Source organism: Phoca vitulina, unplaced genomic scaffold (assembly GCF_004348235.1).
Source record: "Phoca vitulina isolate PV1807 unplaced genomic scaffold, GSC_HSeal_1.0 scaffold31, whole genome shotgun sequence".
Taxonomy (NCBI): domain Eukaryota; kingdom Metazoa; phylum Chordata; class Mammalia; order Carnivora; family Phocidae; genus Phoca; species Phoca vitulina.
The window spans coordinates 24,517,874-24,541,641 of NW_022589734.1; the positions used below are offsets into that span (position 1 = coordinate 24,517,874).

Consider the following 23,768-nt stretch of genomic DNA (forward strand, 5'->3'; position numbering starts at 1 on the left):
GCCATCTTCTTCCTTGGGCTGCTGACTGCCCCTCAGTCCCAGCTCCCGGGCTGGTCCCTCTTCCCTTCAGTGAGGAGGTCGGTCCCAGGCTCTCCCAGTGTTCTGCTTTACACTAAGTTTTGTAGAGAAAGAAAAAAGTGCACACAAATGTCACTGGTGAGTCCTTGTACCCTGCGGACATAGGAAAGCTTTAAAAACAGTTCAAAGGACGAGTCTGGCCAAGTCTTTTTTTCTCAAGCTGTCTTCCTTGTCCCAATGACAGCTTATCCTAGGCATCTGCTACTCTGCTCTCCTCCCGACATAAAAATAAATATGACTGGTGAACGATTCCAACATCGTGCTAGGTCCAGGCACACAGGATGAGACTGTCATCACTTGCTCTCTATCTGTGTGGTGTCCTGAAACATTGCACATCTTGGGGTTTGCAGCTCAAGCAGTTTGATATTGCTGCCCTCCCTTATTAATAAGAATACATTTTATCTACAGCAATAACAAGGCACAGTTTTTGTACTTCAGCAAATGCCTATTTTGTGAAATGAAGACTTCCCTTTGTGCCCGCATACGCTCTGGTCTTGCTCAGAAGCATCCCCCGTCCTTTCAAAGAACAAACTGCTAGAGCCTGTGCCCACTGGCAGACAGGACTGAAACCCAGCTTCACCTGGTTACAAAATCCAGAAAGGGCAAGTGCCCTAGACACATCTTTCCTCTGCCTAACAGATTAGTCCAGGGCGGCCCAGCAGGGAGGGATTAGGAGTGAGGCCGGGACGCGTGACATACGTGCTGAAACCTGACCATGGTGTGGACAGTGTCTCTGTTGTCTGAGAGCCTGACGTAGGGTCTGGGCTGACACGGGTGCGGAGGGCTAACGTCCATAAGGACCAGTCAGCCAACCCAGGAGAGCTTCACATGGGCCAGCCCCCTTCCTGCGTTCTGTAATTCTTCACCTTTCTGACTCTCCTGAGCCCTCACTTCTCCCCTCTCCCCATTCCCTTGTCCTCCCTTTAAAATGCCCCTCACCTCTGTATGAATAAAAATTTGAGTTCGGATCTCTCTAGACTCGTTTCCCTTTTGCAACAGTATATTACTGATTGAAATCTGTCCTTACCACTTTCAATAGCATCTAGCTTTGTTTATCTCGGGTATTAGGGTAGGATGTCAGCACCCAGGAGAGATGAGGAGGGTTTCCATGGTCCAGGAGGGGTGCCCCGGGGTAGGGTGTCAGAGCATGGGCAAGAAAGCAGGGAAGAACATACAATGGGGAAAAGACCGTCACTTCAATAAATGGTGCTGGGAAAACTGGGCAGCTAAATGCAAAACAATGAAACCGGATCACTTTCTTATCCCATATGCAAATTTATTCAAAATAGATTCAAGACTTAAATGTAAGATCTGAAACCATAAAATTCCTAGAAAAAAAACATAGGCAATAAGCTCTCTGACATCAGTCTTAGCGATATTTTTTTTGATCTGTCTCCTCAGGCAAGGGAAACAAAAGCAAAAATAAAGAAATGGGATGACATCACATTAAAAAGCTTTTGCATAGTGAAGAAAACCATCAACAAAACAAAAAAGGCAACCTACTGAATAGGAGAAGATATTCACAAACGACAGATCTGATAAGAAGTTAACACCCAAAATGCATGAAGAACTCCTACAACTCAATGTGTTTTTAAAAAACTAACAATCCAATTAAAAAACAGGCAGAGGACCTGAATAGACATTTCTCCAAAGAAGACATCCAGATGGCCAACAGACACATGAAAAGATGTTCAACATCACCGATCATCAGGGAAATGCAAAACAAAACTACAATGAGGTATCACTTCATAACTGTCAGAATGGCTATGATCAAAAAGATAAGAAACAACAGGCGTTGACAAGAATGTGGATGGAAAAAAAGCCTCATGCACTGTTGGTGGGATTGCAAAATTGGTGCAGCCTCTATGGAAAACAGTACAGCGGTCCCTCAAAAAATTAAAAACAGAACTATCATAGGGGCGCCTGGGTGGCTCAGTCGGTTGGGCGTCTGACTCTTGATCTCAGCTCAGGTCTTGATCTCAGGGTCCTAAGTTCAGGCCCCATGCCAGGCTCCATGCTGGATATGGATCCTACTTAAACAAAAAAAAAAATAATGAAAAAATAATAAAAATAGAACTATCATAGAATTCAGCAATTCTACTTTGAGGTATTTATCTGAAGAAAATGAAAACACTAATTCAATAAACACATGCACCCTTATGTTTTTGCAGCATTATTTATAACAGCCAAGATATGGAAGCAGCCCAAATGTCCACTGATAGACAAAAGGATAAAGAAGATATAGCATATTTATACAACCGAATATTACTCAGTTATAAAAAAGAATGAAATCTTGTCATTTGCAACAATGGGGACGGAGCTAAGATGCTAAATGAAACAAGTCAGGCTGAGAAAGACAAACACCAAATGATTTCACATATTTGTGGAATCTGAAAAACAAAACAAGCCAACCAACAACACAAAGCCAAAGCTGATTCAGAGATACGGAGAACAAGTGATGACTGCCAGAGGGAAGGAGGGTGGAGGGATGGACAAACAAGTAAACGGAATTCAGAGGTTCAGAGTATGATCTTCCAGTTATAAAATAAATAAGACACAGGAATGTAATGTGCCACACAGGGAATACAGTCAATAATATTGTAACGACTTTGAATGGTGACAGATGGTAACTAGACTTATTGCAGTGACCATTTTGTAATGTAAATATATATCAAGTCACTACGTTTTTTTTTTTTGAATCATATATTTTATACCTAAAACTAATACAACATTGTATGTCAATTATTCTTCAATAAAAAATTATATAAATAAAAATAAACAACCAACTTATTAGAGTAAAACTAGAGGGGGCACCTGGGTGGCTCAGTCAGTTAAGCGTCTGCCTTTGGCTCAGGTCATGATCTCAGGGACCTGGGATCCAGCCCCACGGTGGGCTCCCTGCTCAGTGTGGATCCTGCTTCTCTCTCTCCCTCTGGCCCTCCTCCTGCTCATGCTCACTCTCTCTCTCAAATAAATACATAAAATCTTAGAAAAAAAAGAATAAAACTAAAGTGTATGCATTTAAAAGCATAAAGAATAAAGGAATACTAACATTAACCCATTATTTAAGTTTGTTCTGGAAATTCTAAGGGCCATGATTCAAGAAGGGGAAAAAAAAGATAAAATATCAAAAGGGAGGAAAGAAAATTATTATTATTATTTGCAAATGATGTGATTATCTACCTAGAAACCAGAGAATCAACTCCCAAACCATCCTAACAAGATAACTTAGCCACAGGTAAGTTTTTCAGTTAAAAAATAAACATATTCAAACAATACCTTCCTTATATCTCAGACCAAATGTGTGAGAAATTACAATAAATAAAAATCACATTCAGGAAATATAAATTAAATTTTGTTAAGGAATGTATGCTAAATACAGGAAGCAAATTGCAGCACTGGACTCAAGAAAAACTGAACCCACATTCGTCATGAGGGGGGGTCTTACTATGTTCTTAGTTTCTCCCAAATAGATTTAGTGCAATCTAATGCAATTAAATTTTAATTTGGTGCAATTTAAATACTGCAGTTGTCTTTATTAAAATGGCCCAGTGATTATTAATTTTCCTGGGAGAATAAACAGCTGATATTACACAGTATCATCTTCAAAAATACAAACGAAAAATGTTTGATTGGCCCGATATTTATACATTAAAAATTTAGACCCATCAATATATTACATGACAGGTCCCAGTACCAACAGATATTAAACTATATAGTAAGCCCAGAAACACCTATAAATATATAGAAGTTTATTTTACCAAAAGTTGGTATTTTAAACCAGAAGAACAAATGTGAAGTATTCAAAAAAAAAAAAAATGATGTCATTAAAACTCACTGGCTTGGGAAACAAAACCAAATCCCTACTTCAGCTCTTCACTAAACTTCTGTAGATGAAGTAAAGACAATAAGGAAAGCACGAATTTCCAGGAACTCTTCTTTCCCTCCCTCCCCCCCATGTGAGCTCACGACTCCGTGATGGTGGCAAGGCTGGGGCTGCCCTACCTGGCTGACGCAGCCCATTTACAAAGCTCACAGGAGCGCTGAAGTCTGCAATCACCATATTGTACACCTGAAACTAATATAACCTTGTGCTAACTCTACTGGAATTGAAAATTTTAAAAAATGATAATAATAAATAAATAAAAATTAAAAACGAAAAGCTTGCAGGAGATTAAGCTCTGCCAAAAGTCCTTGGTATCCCACTGGCCGACTGGCCAGGTGGCTGATAGTGTCGGAGGGAGAAGCCACAGGACCGAGTCCACCCACGGGTGCCCCCACGAGGGGAACCTCTTCTGTCCCTCCTGTGGCTTCTTTCTGGCCCCAGCTTCAGAGACAGCTGCAGAACTGGGCATTCTATTTCTCTTTACAGACCCCAGGACATCCCCCTCAATCTCCTGGTTCAATAAAATCCACGTATATCCTCAAAACATAACATGCCAAAATTTAAAAGATTCCAGGCCCACATAACTATGCCTTTTCATGGACAAACCCTCGAGCCAAGGTCTTTGTTATGCAGACTCCTGGAGCGCCTCACTGATAAGGCTTACCCGCAGGACTGATAGTATCTACAGTCCTATGCTGTCACCCCACGGTTGGAATTCCCCACCCCTAAAAAAGGCAACTAAACAGATACAGAAAATGAGGCAAACGAGGGAACTACCTCAAGCCAGAGCCTACAAGGGCTATTTGCTAAATTCCAGACAAGGAGGACCCAAAGAAAAGGTGACACCGGAGTCAACTCACAGCCGCCTGCCTGTGAGCTCTGCTCCTTCCTGAGGGGGAGCGGGAGAGGGACCTGTGTCCAGGCGGGGGCTGCGGGGCGGGGGTACCCCACGGATGCGTGCAATTCTGGGGCCCAGGCCCTTTGGGCCACACAGGCTCTGGGCCCGAGGGGAGACACATGACTATGACTCAGCCCTTTCCGATTCCCCCCCCGCCCCAGCTTCTTCAGTCAAGATGCAAGGCTAAGATTGACCAGCTTTGCAACAACGTCTCAGCCTGTGCCCGGGAAACACTGGGGATGCTGCAAGCTGCTGAAGATGCACGTTGTCCAAAGAGCCTTCCATTCTCCTCTCAGCACAGCCGAACAGAGAGCAGGGCCAAGGGAGACGCCTCCGGAGTGACCCCACTCCCTGGGCTGGGGTCCCCATGCCGGCTGTCATCTGGGCTGGGGTGTGCAAGGTGGATTTCAAGCTCCCAGCCCTCCCTCGGGCTCCAGCCTGATGGAAGATGGAAGGCCACCAAGGTAAACAGGACACGGGATATTGCACCCGTGGGGTGTGTGGGGAATTACAAGCTCAGGGGACTGGGTCCCAGCAGGAGAAAAGTTACTAGGAAAGTCCAGTGCGTGAGATATTTTCGAAGGGAAAAGAAGGCAGCCAAATATTGCATGCTAGTGAAAAATGGACGCATTTTCAAAGATTTCATCAGAGCGTGGAAGCACAACCAGCATTTAAAATATACCATAAACCTGAGTTACTAGGTCCAGGCCAGGTGGCAGGCGTGGGAGGACCACGAAGATAGGGAGGACATCGTTTTAGGGGGATAGAAAATCAAATGACAAAAAATGCAGTCTATTTGTAAGGGTAACAAATGCTGTTGGGTTAAACTCCTCTCTGCAAAGGAGGCAGCACTCAGAGTGGGTGAAATATTTGTAAGAAACACAGATTAAGTGAAATGACTCAGAAAGGTAGAATTTAAAGGTGAAACTCTATTCCAGAGAATCTGGAACAAGCACACACACAAAGAACTTGAGATCATTTCTGAGCTGAAGGCAGATGCTTAACCAACTGAGCCACCCAGGTGCCCCGTGTCCTTAGGATTGAGTTCAATGCATTGTGCGTTCTGTAGTCTCTGTATTTCTTACAAAATAGCAGCTGTCTCTATAGGCTTGATGGTGCCCAGTTGGTGTTCGTAGCAAGACCTTGGTGGGGGCGTGTTCTTTCATCAGGATGTACACAATATGAGCAAATCTCTCTTTGTGATGTTAACAGCTGTTGATGCACAAAGCCTGGATCCCTTCATTCACTGGAGTTTGCAAACTGAGGATATTCTATAAATATCAATTCTTATTTATGTATTAGCTGAAATAATCCTATAAAGAGACATGTCTAGTCTTTATTTACCACTGACAAGAGTTTCGAGAAGAAAGACCTTTAATGGACCCTTTGTCTCCATCATTCATTCTCATCAGGGTCAAATCCATGGGTAAATTCTCAGACCTCATGCAGTTTGATCCCTTGGTAGCATTTGCTGAGGGTGCTCATGCCCACCTTTTTTACTTCTGTTCTGAGAGAACTCATTCTTCCGCTGTTCTTCCTGCCCCACTGAGGGCCCTTCCCATCCCCTCAAAAGCCTCCCCTTGTCTTCCTCACCCTTAATGTTAGAGAGGCCCAGGCTCCCAAATGTCTATGTCTCTCCCCAGAATCCCAGAGCAGCGCCTCCTCTGGGCTGAATGTCCATCAGGACACCAGAGTTTTAGACTTGACGTGGTCCCATTCTAGTCTAAAACTGGAACTTGTCCCTGTCTTAGGGCCCTGTCACCCTCAAGCCCACCCTCTCCTATACCCCCAGTTTCAAAATCTGACCTCAAGCTGATCACTTCTTACCTTCAGAGGCGTGTGTGTTCTTGTCTATCTTTAGCCCAGTCCTGAATTTCTGCTTTTCCAAAGACGAGACAGAAAAGTAGGCATATCACATTAACGCCTGCCATGAGGAAGAAAATTTTAAACCAGGCGGATTCTGGATCCTGAGGGATTATAGTGCAAAGTGATTATAAATTAGTGGGCTTGAGGTACTTTGTAACACTTCCAATATAATATTAAAATTAGTATAGATTCAACACAGGTCACTTAATAGACATGGAAAAACACACTCATAAGGAGCAAAAAAATTGTAATTTCACTCTACAAAGATAATTACTATTTATCTTTCTATTTTTTAAAAAGATTTAATTTATTTATTTGAGAGGGAGAGAGCATGCGAGTGGGGGGAGGAGCAGAGAGAGAGGGACAAGCAGACTCCTCACTGAGCTCAGAGCCCAACGTGGGACTTGATTCCAGGACCTTGACATCATGACCTGAGCTGAAATCAAGAGTCAGATGCTTAACCGACTGAGCCGCCCAGGTGCCCTCTATCTTTCTACTTTTTGATTTATGTCTATGTACATATAATTTTTCATGTATAAAAATAACATTATGATGTGCATACTGCTTAAGACAGTGATACTGATACTGATAAAAAAACAGGTTTTTTAATTAGAAATATAAACATGCTTGCATATCAAGAAATATTGGACCGTATCATAACCTTTACTGACTGATTAGTAATCCAGAGTTTAGATCTATAAAATTTATAAAACATCCCTTATTTCTCTATATTTAAGTTGTTTTTCACTTTTTGCTACTATAAGTCTGAGTATCTTGGTAGTTAATTACATATCCATCAATGCTTTTGAATAAAATTTATCAAATACCTTTTCCTTAATTATAACGCATTTTCTCTTAAGCCTACCCATATGATCAGTTTCATTAATAGAGTTTGTAATACTGAGCCACTTTTACTTTCATAGAAAATGCCTTCATTAATCATGGTGTTGTAGGCATATATTTTAATATGCTGGTGGATTCTATGCACTGGTGATTTAGTTCATTTTTGCATCTATATTCAAAGATGACCTTGAATTTTAATTATGTTTGAGACTTGTTTTACCATTTTGCTTTTTACCTTTTTTATCAGCCGAGATTAAATTTTATGTAGTTTTCTATAATGCATCGTGATTGGGTTTAGGTGTCCGGTACAATACTTTTGCAGGATGTCCAACTCAAAGTTTATATAATTATTAAGGCCTATTTTACTTTAGTATCTTTATTGTTTCCTTTCTTCACTTACATCTTTAATCATCTAGAATTAATTTTGGGGTCAGATATGAGAACAGAGTATAATCGTATTTTTCTACAAGTGGGCTTCCCACTATGTTTTTTTAAAAAATAAAGCCATCTCCTCTGGTTTGAAATGAAACTTTATCATACAGAATGTATTTTTTTGGAACTTGACCAAATCATCATCAGTTTTATTTAAAATACAATTGAGAGTGGAGGCGCCTGGGTGGCTCAGTCAATTAAGCGTCTGACTCTTGATATCTGCTCAGGTCATGATCTCAGGGTTGTGAGATCGAGCCCCACGAATGCCTCCATGCTGGGTGTGGAGCTTACTTAAGATTCTCTCCCTCTCTCTCTGCCCCTCTGCACTCCTACTTGCTCTCTCTTTCTCTCAAAAAGAAAACTAAAATTAGAAAAACAAAATATAATTAAGAGTAGACATTGAAAAAATAAAACAATATGTTTCCTTCAGATAAGACATTAAATATATTTAATTACAGCCATTTCTCTAATTAAAACATGCCAAGCTTAACAGGTCATTGGCAAACAGAAAGTCAAGAAAAGGACCAAGATGTGCCCAGAAATTTAATGATAAATAATAAAGTTTTCAATAATTTTAAGTTGATAGAATTCATTGTGATTTGGACCTGAAGTCCAACATAAAAACTTGATCTGCCTCCTTCTTCATATAGTTTCACTGATGTTGCTTTAATACGTGTGCAGTTCTCTTCATATGGAGTTTGCACAATTTTCAGTGTTTTTCCCCCATGAGTACTTCGTAATATTGGTTGATACTGTGCTTTAGATATTTATACAATATAATATCTAACTTTGATTCCCCCTCCCCAGGACAGTCTGTTCTCTGTACATAATGTTATTTTGTTCTTCTGCATTTACATCGTATATACCTGTAACTTACTTTTATTGACCAATTGGGTTTGCTAACCTTTTCGGAATGCTGCACAATAAGATAGCATTTAAAAGGGTATGCAAATAATGATATTAATAGCTGTTATGGGTTGAATACATGAGCGTCTGGTACTTGCATGCATGATCTGATTTGGTAAGCCCCTAAACTCCATGAGGTTTCTCTGTCATTTTGGCCATTTATAGCTGGAGACACCAGGACTTATAGTATAAGAAATGTTTCTAGGTTGCATAGCTTATGAGTAGCAGAGTTGAGATTTGAATACACACTGTATATATTTTTAGGAATCTGAATATATTTGTTTATCCAGTTTTCCCAAATTTTTAGCATAGAGTTGTTCTTACTGTTCTTAGCTTTTAATCTACAACGTCTCCAAAAAAATTTCTCCTTCTCACTTGGTATTTCCAACAGTTGAATCTTGTCTCTTGTATCCAGCTCCAGAAAGACTGTCTATCTGATTAATCTTTTCAGATTACCAATTTTAAATTTTGTGTGTCTTCTCTACTGTTTTATTAACTGTAGAATTTATTTATTTTATCCTTATTGTTTTAATCCTTCTTATTCTTTGGGATTGCTATGTTGTTGTTTTCCCCAAGTTCTGCAGTTGAATGCTTATTAGCTTATTTATTTTTGGTTGGCTTTCTTGTGTTTTCTTCTGTAGATTAGGTCAAGTTATAAATTACCCTAAATGTCCAATATATTTCCACATGTAACAATTTCCCTGTCATTCAGTCATTAAGTGTTACTGAATTCACTTTTTGATGTTCTTTTAAACCTAATAATTATTTTCTATTATGTTGTTCAGTTTGTAAATATATGTGATCTTTTTAGAAATCCTATTGGTATTAGTTGTGATGTTATTGCACTTTGGTTTTCTATAGAATATCGATCCTTTGAAATCTAATTTACCATCTATCCCCAGGGGAAGAACTGAGCCACATCACTGAACTTGTCAGTATAGGCAAGTGACGATCTAAAATGTTATTTCTTATTTTCAAAATATGTGTGGATTTTTCTGCTTAACTATTCTGTCTTTGATTTCTATAATAATTTAATCGTGATTGGAGGACACATTTTGTGTAATTACAGTCCTGTTACAATTGCTGGAATTTACATAATAGCACAGTATGTAGTCAATTTTTACAAATGTTCTAGGACACCTTGAAAAGAATGAGGATTCTGTGGTTGTTGAGTGGGGCGTTCCATGAATGTCAATTAGGCCAAGCATGTTAATTGTGTTGCTCAACTCTTTTATATTTTTACAGATTTTTTTCTCCTTGCTGCAACAATTACAAGTGGTGTATTAAAATCTTTCACTATAGCTATCTTTGTATCTCTTAATGGTTTGGCTTTGTGGTCACACTAGGGTGCACAGCAGGTTAGCTAGGAGCTGGGCTCTACATCTCCTCATCCCCAGATCCTGGATGGTAGAGATGCAGTCGCCATTCTCATCGTTACCAGTTGCTATGTCAAGAAGAGAATGACCTCCTGCCTCTTAAACTTCTCTTCAGAATTAACACATATAACTTCCTCTCATGTGTCATTGGCCAAAATAACTTGCATGAATACATTTAACTTCATGCAAGTGGGAAACTGCCAAGAGAAGAACCAGAAAAAACATTATTTTTTAATCATGTTTTTAAAAGATTTTATTTATTTATTTGGCAGAGAGAGAGAGAGCACACAAGCAGGGTGGGGGTAGAGGGAGAAGCAGACTCCCCGCTGAGCAGGGAGCCCGACGCGGGGCTCACGATCCCAGGACCCTGGGATCATGACCTGAGTCAAAGGCAGACCCTTCACTGACTGAACCACCCAGGTGTCCCCAGAAAAAATTATTGTTGCAATAAGTAGCTGCAATAATTAGCTGCAATAATTAGCTCCTAGTTCACCATTCTCATCATGAAATATTTGATTCACTCACCTTACTCCACACAGAGCACACTAATCAAGGCAGACCACTCCAAAAGCCCCCCGGTCCCTGCATTCAGTCACTTCAGGACCTGATCAAAGAACACTCAAGCGCACCCTGAGAGGTAGTCTCAAAACGTCCGCCTAGCAGGGTGCCGGCATTACTGTAAACCTATAGCTGCTGTCTGTGTCCCGACCTTCCTTTTCTGAAAGGAAGTGTTTACGACGGCTAATGGATGACGGTGCCACCGCAGTAAACAGCATGATGGGGTACGGTGCCCCCGATGTGGAGGGCCGTTGTGCATGATCGCCCCAGCGAAGACAGGACACAGTCTGCACTTTGAACTTGATGCCATAACGAGGTGGGACCCCGGGTCCTTACGGAGGAAGTGAAATCATTCCACCCGCACCGGGGAGAGTGAACTGAATGTTTGGTGGCTGGAGGAGTGAACCGATGTGACATTTTTGGTCCTCCTTCATGGCACTCCACAGCCCCCCTGAAGTCAAGGTTAGCCGTGATTGCTTTGGACCATGACCCGGAGCAGAAGGGTAAAGGGCCACTGCCCCTCACTGCACCCTCTGCTCTGCTCGGTGACTGGGAGTGCTTAGAGGACCGGCTCTCCCCAGTTACCCCACCGGCTGACTCGAGAAGGATCTACCAGTTGAGAAAGAAAGACCTCCGTAGTTTTTGCTGTTGGGATTTGGGGTTCTTAGCAGAATTTGTTTTTAAACTTCAGTTTTAGTCCTTTTTTTCTCACATATTCTATGTGACTTCCTATAGTTTGAGCCTCCTACGGAAAATATCAAGCTTCACTTATCCTTCCCGGTGCGCTGTACTCGAGCTGGTGGTACCAGTCTGACTTGTCTTTGGGGTCCCTTTCTCCTGCCACTGTTATTTGCTCTTTGTTCTGCTGGTTTTCCCCCATTTTGCTGTGTCTCCATCATGTGCCTGGTTATCTTTTGTTGTGTGCAGGAGATTGCTCTTAAAAAAAACTATTTCTGGTGACAGTCAGGTTGGTGATGCCTCTCCCCAAAAGCGCTGTTTTTGTTTGCTTCCTGCTGACTCCTCTGGGACACGGTAAGTCCGAACCCCTTTAAAGTAAGATTGGATATGCTCTGTTCTGCCCAGATGACTCAAGCAGACTGCGTGAGGACTGGTTTATTTCTGTTCACTCTTACTCCTTCCGCGCAACTCTTGGAAGGTCTCAGACTAAAACAAGAGTTAATTTATCGGGCTCCTCACCCTTGGCAGACTCTCAAAAGCAGCCAGAAAATTTGCTTTCCTCAGCCCAGTGGAAAATACCCCGTAGTCCATTGCCTAATTCTTTCAGTTCCTGGTTTCTCCCAGATCTTTCCTGTTAAAGTTTTCCATCTCTCTGGTTCTCTGAAGCTTCAAAGAAGACTCTTCATATTTTTTTCAACCTTTTAAATTGCTTTTACTAAGAGAATTGGCCCAAATTACTTACTCTTATTAGTGGAATCCGAAACTTCACTAATTCTCGTGTTAGCTGTATTTCATCTAAAATTTTTTATTTCAATTTTTCTATTTTTAATTACCAGAGGTTAGATTTAGTTCTCTATCAAATCTTATGCTTCTTACATATATTTTTGATCCTCTCTTTTGCTTCTTTAAACATATGCATAGATTTCCAATATCTCTGAGGATCTGATTCCAAGGTTTTTTAATTCTTCTGTCATGTGACACCTTATTTCTTCATGTGTTTGGTGATTTTTGATTGATTGTAAAATTGTTCTCACTAAACTTTTACGCATGAGAAAATCCTAGAGTATGAATTTAGGGTGAGTTTCTCCAAAAAAACCTTACTTGCTTCTACTAGGCATCTTTGGACTACTCAAAATTCAATGCTTGGCTTATGGCATTTAAAACAAATAGAGTTTGAATTTGGGCCTCAAACTGTTGGGAAAATTGGTTCATTGTTCCAGATGTCCAGAAGAGTCTTTATTCAGTTTTTCCTCTCCCTTTGAAGCTGAGGCTGAGACAGACAAATTTCCTTACTGGGCAGAGACAACTTTGGACCGTTCTGGAGGCACATTTCCTCCCGCCTTGTGAAAGTCCGCAGAGAAGTTAGCTCACCTTAACAATGTTTGGAAGTCCGCTCGGCATATCCGAGTGAGTGAAATGGAAGAACAGGCTGAGTGGGCTCTACACTCAGGGAGAAATCAGCCTGGTCTCCTGGAATCCTGCTTTTTTATCCACTTTTCTGTCCAGGGAGATTCCATGGTTACAGTGATTTTTCCTGCCTTTCTGATACCATAAGTACATAGAACATGATGGTAGTGGGCTCTCTTCTTTGGGAAATTTGGCCATGGTGAATGCAGACCATCTCTCTTTGGCCCAAGTCATGGGATAAGGAACATGTGGAGGAATTGCCTGTATACTGCTACTTCTCAGCTCGTAGCTTTTCCTCCAAATAAACCAAGTTTGCATGTAAGCTACATGGTACTATGTGTGAGGGTGTAGTGATTGTGATTTGTGATTTGTGATTACAGATTTATGCAAGCGTTTCCAATCTGACTTTTTTTGTTTGTTTTATGAGTGGTTTGGGGATATTATCTCTTATTCTTGATTTGTTCATCACAGCCGAAGCGACAGATCACCCAGCAAGGGTCACGTACCAAGGCATTCCAGGGCTTCAGCAGACATTGACCTCTCTGGGATCAAGCTCTTCCTCTGTTTTTCATCTCTGAAATTTTCTCTTACATCTTTTTCAAGATCAGGTATGCATTGAAAATGATTGTTTAAATTTGATAGGGCATTTTAGTGTTCTTAAGAGAAGGATTTCAGGTAACCTTGTCCACAGCACTTGTCCAAACACAAGTTGACCTTTAGAGAAGGGTTTCTTTTGATTACTAATTCTGTTTGCTCCTGATTTTTCATTCCTTTTCTAACAAAACCGTATCTTGTTACTTATATTACCATTCACCCAGCCAAAATTCCTGTTTGGATCAAGCCACACACTCATTGTTAAAAATCACAGAGGTCTATTTCTGTTCCCAAGACCAATGACTAAACTGTTCCCAGCACAACTACTTGACATCCAATGAGAAAGAAATTACATTATCTGTAGATTTGGAGGGATGCCTGATCTGACCAAGTTTAATGTGAGCAAATATCTCATTGCTCACCTCCTGCTGATGTCAGGTCTACAATTGTTTGTATATATACTGCTGCCTTTCTCTGTATAAGTAATATTAGAAAAGTAACCACCCATGTCTGAAGGCTTCTTACCTGATTAAGGATTACTCCACACAGAGTAGAAGAAATGAGTCCTCCTATCATCCCAATTACAGCTGTAACTCCTTTAAGAAATCCGTAATAACTATGCGAAAAAGAACGGCAGGACACAGATGTAAAGTCAGACAAATGCTGCAGGAAAAGACAACCTAACGAAATGAGGCTTAAGACTGATAACTGTTGATTTCCTGAATTTTTCATTCCTCCTTCTCAAATTCCATTAAAATGTTGAAAAACTATGTGGGTAGAAGTAACTTTCCAGCGGCAGTACAAAACCAGAAAAGTTGGCTTTAACGGTAAAAACGATTCCAAGATTGAGAGAGAGCCTAGTGGAATGAAAGCCAGCAGGATTAGGAAATCTATGAATCCAGTTGAGAAATTCAGAAGGTGATGTTTATTGGTGATAGGAACCGGTTTGGGGTTAATACAAAAGTGAAGGACTCCATTCCCACGGTCCAAGAGCTACTGGCCCAGTGATTGCTCCCAATACTTGGATGAGGAAGCGAGAAGCTTAGCTGCCAAGCAGCTGTACTTGGCCAGTCCTGGGTACCCAAACCCAGCTCAGCAGAAGGCAGGGAAGCCACGGAGAGTGATCAATAGAGGAGGGGTCAGATCCAGCAGCCGAAGAGAACAAGGAAGTGCCTTTTGGAGAGCAGAGCTAGTGTCTTACCAAGAAATTAGTTCTCTCCAGGGCGGGGAGTCTTTGCCTCTCCTTTTCAAAAGATTTCACCATTAAAGGTTCTGTGTTTCCTTTTCTTCCCTTTTATGAGAGTGAGGGTTTTCTGTTTGTTTTGTTCTGTTCGTTTTATTTCCCTAGGTCTATTTTATTCCTATTCTGCCTTCACCTGTTGAATATGGGAGGGAGTATATAGTTTGTCTATTAGTTTCTCTGTCCCTTAATCAGAGAGGCATCACATACAGACCAAAAGTCCCTGCATGTTGAACCGTATGCAGTCACTAGGTGGAAATTTGATTTGATTTTTAGGGGGAGTGGGAGAGTGTGTTCTTTTTTTTTTTTAATTTTTTTATTGTTATGTTAATCCCCATACATTACATCATTAGTTTTAGATATAGTGTTCCATGATCGGGAGAGTGTGTTCTAATGTATAAAGAAGAACATTTATGGGTATTAGCAATGATAAGTGCAGATCGGGGCAGACATCACCAGTTGTCCCCAGAATTTATAGTTCCCTTTTTCATTTTAGCAATAGGACCCCTAGGGTTTTTGTGGGGAGAGAGCTACATATGCCATTTGTGAGCCTTTTCACATTTGCCTTCATGAGCACCTCTCCACATAAAAATATTAAAAATTATATTTGATGACTCTGTGTGTGTGTGTGTGTGTTGAGGGACTTTTCAGTTTCATCTAAATTGTCAGATTTACAGGCACAAAGTTGTTCATAATATTCTGTTATTTCTCTTTTATATTCTAAACTTACCATAATGCATGCTTTTTCATTACTGACATTGATAATTTTTCTCTCTTTTTCTTAATCAACCTTCATTTTTTCATTACTTTCATTAATTTCCAGAGAACCAACTTTTGACATTGTTGATTTTATGTATACTGTTTTTGTCCTAATCTTCATAATTTTGGGGGGGGGCGGTTAATTTGCTGCTTTTCTAGCTACTTGAGATAAGAAACATGATTATTGATTTTAAGACTTACCTGTTTTTCAATATACATGTTTAAAGCTATACATTTCTCTCTGGGCATGATTTTTTAAAAAAATATTTTTATTTATTTGTCAGAGAGAGAGAGCACAAGCAGAGGGAGCAGGAGAGGGAGAAGCAGGCTTCTTGCTGAGCAGGGAGCCTGATGTGGGACCCAATCCCAGGACTCTGGGATCATGACCTGAGCCGAAGGCAGACGCTTAACCGGCTGAGCCACCCAGGTGTCCCTCTCTGGGCATGATTTTAAAAGCATCCCACATGCTTTGAAATGTCCTACTTCATTATGATTTAAAGTATTTTCTAATTCCAATTGTGATTTCTTTGACTTAAACATTACTCTCAAAGCAATGGGGGTTATGTATCTTTTGCTTTAGATGGCAACCTTAATTCACTGTGATCAAAGAATATATTCTGAATGATTTCAAGCATTTTAAATCAATTGCAGCTTGCTTTATGACCCAGAATATCACCAATTTCAATAACTGTCCCACAGGCAACTGAAAATAACTTGAATCCTCTCCTTGTTGTGTGCAGTGTGATTTTCCACATATGTCAATCATGTCGACTCTGTTAATTTTTGTTGTTGTTCTAGTCATCCATATCCTTATTGATTTTTTGTCTACCTCTGTTTTAGTCCAAGCTATTGAAAGAGGTTATGAAAATTTCTTCCTTCATTGTAAATTTGTCTAGTTCTTTGAGTTCTCTCAATTCATAATGATTATAAATTAAAGCTGTATTATTGGATTCAAACAGAGATAGAATTCTGATAATTTTCTCTTCACCATTATGAACTAATACCTTCTATTTCTAGTAGTGTTCCATTTTTTTCTGATACTAACATAGTTATTTCAGGTTTCTCTTGGTTAATATTTGCTTGGAATACTTCTTTGTATTCTTTAATTGCATCCTTGCTATATCCTCATGTTTAATGTGTGTCTTTTATTTGCTGCATAGAGCTGCATTTCCTTTATTTTTGACTTTGACAATCTTGATAGTTACTTGGAGTATTTCTTCTATATTAAGCTAATATAATTACTGATATACTTCTGATTATCTGTTCACTATTTTCTTTTTGACTTCCTCTCTTATATTCCACTTTTTCTTCTAGATTCATCCGTTTTATTTTTCCTTCTGTGACTATTTCAACTGTTCTTTTCAAGCATTGAAGATAATATGACATGTACTTTTTACTTAAGTTTATTATGAATTTTACTATTTTCTCTATGCCAGAGCTTAGAGCATTTTTAAGATTTTAATATTTTGACATTTCTGTTTATTTCCCTCCTGCTCTTTGCATTATTTCATCCTGTATTTTAGTTTCTTAATGCCATCTGTTTTGATATGCATTTCAACTCATAAGTTACTTTCTGTTGTTTTTACAGATCAATAGTCTCTGTACTTACACACATACTTACCCTCCCTAATTGCTCCTCCGTCTTTCTAACATATTCAGATTTCAATAGGGATTTCTTTTTACCAAAACGTTTTCTTTTATTATTTCTTTTAGTGAAGATCCACTGGTGACAGTTTCTCTGTTTGTCTGAAAACATTATTTTGCTTTGATTTTCTAAGAATATTTTCATTAGGCATAAAATTCTAGGTTGACATTTATTTATCTTTTAGCATGTTATAGAGATCGTATCATTATCTTCTGGTTTTCATGGTTTCTGTTGGAAAGTCAGATGTCAGGCTTATTATTGCCACTTGAAAGTGACATGCCTTTTTGCTCTAGTTCCTTTTAAGATTTTTTTTTTTTGTCTTTGGCTTTTGGCATTCTTACTATATATATAATTTACATTTCATCATGTTTGAAATTCACAGAGCTTTGTGCATGTGTGGTTTACTGTCTTTCGTTACTTTTGGATTATTTGGGCCTGTTCTCTCTTAAAATGTTGCTTATGTCACGTTTTAGCTCTCTTTTCCTTCTGAGATTCAGGTACAAATTTGTTAGCCTTTTTACTTCATTCCACATTTCTGTTATGCTCTTTTATTTTTTTTTCCTGTATATTTCAATTTAGATGTTTCTTGTGATATGTTTCCCTATTTACCAATCTTATTTTCTCTTGTGGCTAATTTGTCATTAAACCTATCTATTAAGATCTCAATTTCAGGCATTTTATTTTTTCAGTTCTAGAATTTCCATTTGATTGTTTTTATAGATTCCAATACTGGTCAAATTCTTTATCTTTTCTTCTTGTTTCTTCAGTTTTTCCCCTGGTTTCTTGGGTATATTAATCATAGATATTTCAAAGTTCTTCTTGCCTGATAACTTTAATATCTGTATCAGTTGTAGGACTATTTCTAATGCATTTTGTGGTTATTGATCCCATGGCCCTATCCCTTGTCATGCCTAGTAACTTTTATTAAATGCTAGACATTTTTAATAAGAGCTATAGGGACTCCAAGAATATGTTATGCTTTGTAAGAGAAAATTCACCCTTTTCTCTAATAGATAGACTTGGAAGGGAGGGAGTGGATCACTTTAATCTAATTAGCAAATGAACTGAGATGAGGCTAGGTTTCAATTTTGATAAGACCCAAACCTGTAGTACCTACCCCCCCCTCGGTCCCCCCCAGTTCCTTAGGTGTTGCCCTCCATGTTGTTAAATGGAGAGCTCGGTATATCCAGCCAGGTCCCACCAGGCCTTGGTAGATCTTGTCTCCTTAGTATAGATAGTATGGCAAATTCTGCCATGCTTCTCATGGTTTTGGCTTAGATTTTTTTTTTTTTTTTTTGCCACTTGCCCCATTGAACTTCAGAACTCAACAAATATCTCAAAGAAAGAAACTGACTTTATGTTTAAGTTCCCTTAATTTTCAATGTTGTCACTCCAGCCCTGTGCAACCCAAACGCTTGACTAATTTCTCTATACATAGCAGCCGACTTGTCCCAGGGCCAAATCTGGATTAGCAGCCTTTTGCCTAATGACCCCAAGGAAAAAGTGGAGGGAATTGCCAGCTCACCTCAGAGGTGCTATCCTCTTGTATCTCTGGTCTTATATGCCTCAGCTGCTGTCTGATGCCTTTGAGTGAACACTTTAGGTATTTTATTTTATTTTTTAAATTTTTAAAGTAATCTCTATATCCAACATGGGGCTCAAACCTTGATCTCAAACAATCCTAAGATCAAGAGTCACATACTCCACTGACTAAGACAGCCAGGCACCCCTACTTTTGGCATTTTATTTGGTCTTTTCAAATTTACCCCAGCTGGACTGTCAGTCATCCACAGCTGCCCAATCCTATGTGGAAGTTGAACAGTTTTCTCAAATTTTGCTTTACGGTTGTAAAATGTTAGGTACAGGGAAATTTAGAAAATTATATGTTCTAGTGAATTAAAGTAAAGCTTAAAAAATTCTTTATCTCTAGGAATGCATCTGCCTTAAAGTCTACATTGGCTGATGTGTTTTCCTTTATTTTGCTTATAATCTGTTACATTTTGTTATTGCTTTTATTTCCATCCAGATTAACTCAAAATTCGGAAGATATAGTCCTTTTATATTTTGTGTTTTTCTGATACATTTGACTTAAAATGATCCTCATTCTGTTTTTTTCCACCTATTTTATGCTCCTTTTTAAACTTCATTCCTGATTTCTTTTTCATTGGTTTTTTAAAGTACCATCTCCTTTACGCTTTTCCTATCATTCAATAGTTACTCTAGAGATTAAAACATATATTCTTGACTTATTTTAGTCTAACATAAATTAATATTTTTATAAATTCCCATTAATGAAAGCACCTGAGAACACATTTTCATTTATATCCTCTCATCTTTTGTGCTTTTTATTGTCAGACATTTTAATTTACATATATTTTGTACCCTATGAGGTATTGTTTTCCTTTTGTGAATTCAGTAATTATTAGATTTACTCTACTTTTTTTCCTCTCCATCTCTCTTTATTGTTCCTATATTTCTATGCTTCATCTGTGATTATTTTGCCTCTGTCCAAAGAATTCCCACTTAAGAAGTTTTCATTGGAGGTCTTTGCTGATGATGAATTCTCACAATTTGCCTGAAAATATTTTTATATTACCTTAATTCTTGAAGAAACTTTTTGCTGGATATAGACCTCTAATTAACAGTGATTTTACTTTTTTCATTTTAGAGATTGGCTTCTAGCTTTCATTTTTTTTTCTCTTGAGAAGGCAGCTCCCAGTCTTATTATTCTTTGAAAGCAATGTGCTTTTGCATATGGCTGTGTTTAAGAGATCTTTCTCCCTCCCTGACTTTCTAGTTTTAGCAATTTTACTACAACAATTCTAGGAGTGGTTTTCTTTATATTTATCCTAGTATATATTCAGTAACTATGACATCTTTAGTGACTATGTTCTGCTCCCAGATTCAGAAGTCTTTAGCATGCTGTGGCTGTGAGAAAGGATTTGATCTATTTTTACCAAAAGAGGTGTTTCATTCTGTAGTCAGAGAAATAAACAGAATCCTCAGTGTCAAGAATCCTGAGTGCCTTGGCAATTCCTCTGAAAACTGTTACACATCGATAGGATGGAGCAGTTCTTCTGCTCTGAGAGTAGGTGACAACGTTTTATCGTCTAATCCTCGTGCCATTTGGTCCTCAAATGGTAGGTACATGATACAGGGAGTGAAAACAAAGGTTGTTCTAATGCAGGATACTTTTCTGGACCACAGTGATCTCTAAATTGGCTTATCCTTCAGCAGCAACAGCTCATACTAAAAGGCATTTTGGAAATTTAAATAACCATTAAAGTAGACTTTCAATTTTATTGATTTCATATTTTGGCATGCTATGATTTAGTAGAGCCCAAATAAGATTCTGATGTCTGAACTCTACTTCAGGCCCACATGGAGGGAAATTCAAAGGTGCACAATCCATGCAATCAGTCAAAAATAATGAAAAGCAATTAAAGTCTTTTTTGGGGCCTCCATTTAAGAATGTCAAGGCAATGACAGGTTCTTCTTAATGCATTACAGAACATCTTTAGAGTTCTCTGTGCCTTTCTACTCTTGCTGCCCACCAAAGTGATGGCAGCCACTCCATTCTTAGGTGTTTGTCTCACTCAGTCTTATTTCCCAAACAATATTCTCACAAAATCACATGTGTGTTTCTTTTTCCTTCCAGACCTTTTTTCCTGCCACCTTTGTTCTGCTCCAACCTATGTAACCCCTGACTGACTCTTTAGTTCTAACAAAGACCAAATTTCCCTAAGAGGACAATTTAGAAATTTATTCTCTAAGGGAACTCTCTATAATAGCAAGGGAGGTATATGATTAGGAACATTTTTGCTTAAGTAAGGTTGGTCTCCATCCCATTAATAAACAATAGTTGAAGCAATACAAATTGATATGGTTGAGCTACAATACACATATGCCCTAAAGATTGAGGATGAACCACCTTAAGGGATAAAAATTTTTTCCAGTTTGTATATTAGTATATTTATTCTCTCTGATTCTACAAAGTTACCTGGCTGACATGGAATTTGGGTCCATTGGAATGATGTGACTCAGACAAGTCCTATAAACTCATTGCTGGTTGAGATTATTTCATAGCCTACTGACAAGATGCTAGCAAATAGCCCTATTGAGAGAGTGACTACAGCTAGTCAGCTGTGGAAGCAGACATACGTAGGTGTGAGCCCTCAGAGCTTATTACTGTGTGGTTTACATGAATTCTTTTCCCTGGTCTTTTGCTTCCTCACCCATACTATGTGGGTAATATCTCATTCACACTGGGGCATGCCAGGCACATAAAAAATACTCAATAAATCCTAGCTATTTATAATTTCCTTTCTCTATTTCTGTATACATTATTTTTTTTAAACATTGATTTATTTATTTTAGAGAGAGAGTATGAGCAGGAGGGGCAGACAGAGTGGGAGAGAGAATCTCAAGCAGACTCTGCACTGATCACGGAGCCCCACGTGGGGCTCCATCCCAGGACCCTGAGATCATGACCTGAGCCGAAACCAAGAGTCAGATGCTTAACCAACTGCGTCACCCAGGCGTCCCTATTTCTGTATACATTCTTGATTTCAAAGTGCATATGGCTCAGTTGACATTGTGCTTTCTGTTTCAAATAATCCTTACATGTTTTATATAGAATTTATATATATCTATAACCAGAACACCTGTGGGCATTTTTAAGGAGGGTCTTGGAACTGAATAAAACAAGTGGATACATGTCCTCATTACTCTGGCCCTCACCTTGTGTAGATATAATGGACAAGATTCTTTATAAGAATCGAGACAAGTGGATTATTCTTTGTTGATTTCGCCTCTCTACCCCACGGCCACTGCTTTGCTAAACTTCAGAGAATTCTGTTCCTACTGGATCCATGTTCTCCAGGGACTGCTAGCCATATAAAGCACGATGTAAACAGTGCCCCCTGGAGTTGTGCAAATGGCCGGGCTGCTTCCATCAGTCACACTTAGTGTATCTTTAAAAAAGGCATCATAGTAAAAGCAAAAGATCTTGCCAGACAGATCTGGATTAAAATCCTAAGTAAGATCCCAAACCAGTGGTGAGATCTTGGCTGACAAGTATCTGACCCTCGGTTTTCTTAGTTATAAAATAAGTACTACTAACTGGTGGGTTTTCATGAGGATTCATAATATATAAACATGTATTCAATAACAATAACAACGGGGAGGAGGTAACCTGTATACAGTGTTTGCTATGGGCCAGGCACTATTCTGTGTACTTGACCTAAATTAACTTATTTCATCCTCTAATAATCCTATGAGGTAAGCATTCTCTTACCACTCCCATGAAACAGGCCCAGAGAAGGTAAGTAATTTGTTTGAAGAGAGTGGTCATGCTGTTATTAAAACCGAGCCTTCTGACTTTAGAATCTGTGCTCTGAATCATTGGGCTGTACTTCATAAATATATGGGCTGCAAACATTAATATATCGTTAGGTACATAATGATTACTTACATTATATGAATGAACTATATTGATGCTGCTTCTGGAAGAATTTTGGCCTGCTGGCCATGAACTCCAAAATAGTTGGAATCTTAAAACACCCTGGAGAGCTTGGATACGGGAAAGAGATTTTTAAAATCCTACCTGGGAGCAATATCCAAGCCATTTATGAGTACTCCAGCCATACAAAAGGTTCCTGTTGAACTGGCAAGTATCAGGAAGATGGTAGTGCTAGAGAAGCTGAAACTCAGGTAGAGCAGGCACACGCTGAAAAAGGCAGGCAGGAGAAGTCCTGAGGAGTGATTCAGACAACACAGTTAGGGGCATCCCAAAGACGGGGCAAAGGGCCTCAAGGTGCTTGAACATCCTGGCTTCCTTACCCAGTGTGTTGAAGAGGTTCCGGATGGTAATTAAGCGGAGAATATTCCTGGACTGGAAGAAGTCTGTCAGGTGACCTGCTAGGATACCAAAGCTCCAGGCAAACAAATAGGGGAGGGATGACAGCAGCCCATTCTGGGAAGTAAATGTTAGTGTAAGGGTGAGTATGATAGGTGGAGTCATCCTGACGCTAAAATTCAGTATCTAAAATTTGTATTGCCATACAAACAGCCATCAACGTGCAAACTCAGAATTCCCACTTGGGGCCACACCACCCAAAAGGAAGAGGAAAGTAGTTTTGGGGTCAGGAAGAGTTGTCAGAGTCCATCGAGTTTTCTCTTCTTAGTGTCACGGGACCTGAAAGTACTGGAGAATCGAGATCCGAAGACTATAGTCGGGAATGGGGAATGCAGGCCCTGGGCAAGATGGTAGGACTAGTAATGACAGCAACTACAGACATTCATATGGTGCTGATTCTGAACCACTGCCCTTAATCCTTTCAACACGTCCAGGGTCTCACGGAGGTTAACACTGAATCAGAGAGTGCTTGGCCCCAAGGCTGGGTTACTGGAGGTTGATTGATGAATGACACTTTGGGCATTCCATTTCTATAGGAGTCTTTTCTGGTTAGTATGGCTTTGAACATAAGGTTCAGGGAATAGTCATTCTCCAAGTCAGACAAGAAATGAGAGTGCCCATCCTTTCAAAGCAAGACCTAGGACTCATTGCCTTATCCTAAGAGATAGGTTGGGTGTGAGCTGGG

General features: G+C 39.4%; 2 protein-coding genes across 2 annotated transcripts in view; one reads left to right on the forward strand and one right to left on the reverse strand.

Moving 5' to 3' along the window:
• Positions 1–23,768, forward strand: part of LOC116644850 (histone H2B type 1-A-like) — a 383,608-nt gene that overhangs the window by 53,957 nt on the left and 305,883 nt on the right. The gene's annotated exons all lie outside the window — the stretch shown is intronic.
• LOC116644833 (sodium-dependent phosphate transport protein 1-like) overlaps positions 6,692–23,768 on the reverse strand; it is a 34,739-nt gene continuing 17,662 nt past the window's right edge. Inside the window, exons 9-12 of the mRNA XM_032424685.1 lie at positions 23,008–23,140; positions 22,772–22,919; positions 14,048–14,138; positions 6,692–6,829 (exon numbers count right to left, since the gene is read on the reverse strand). Coding sequence (XP_032280576.1) covers positions 6,692–6,829; positions 14,048–14,138; positions 22,772–22,919; positions 23,008–23,140 — 510 coding nt within the window. The remainder of the gene's footprint in view (positions 6,830–14,047; positions 14,139–22,771; positions 22,920–23,007; positions 23,141–23,768) is intronic.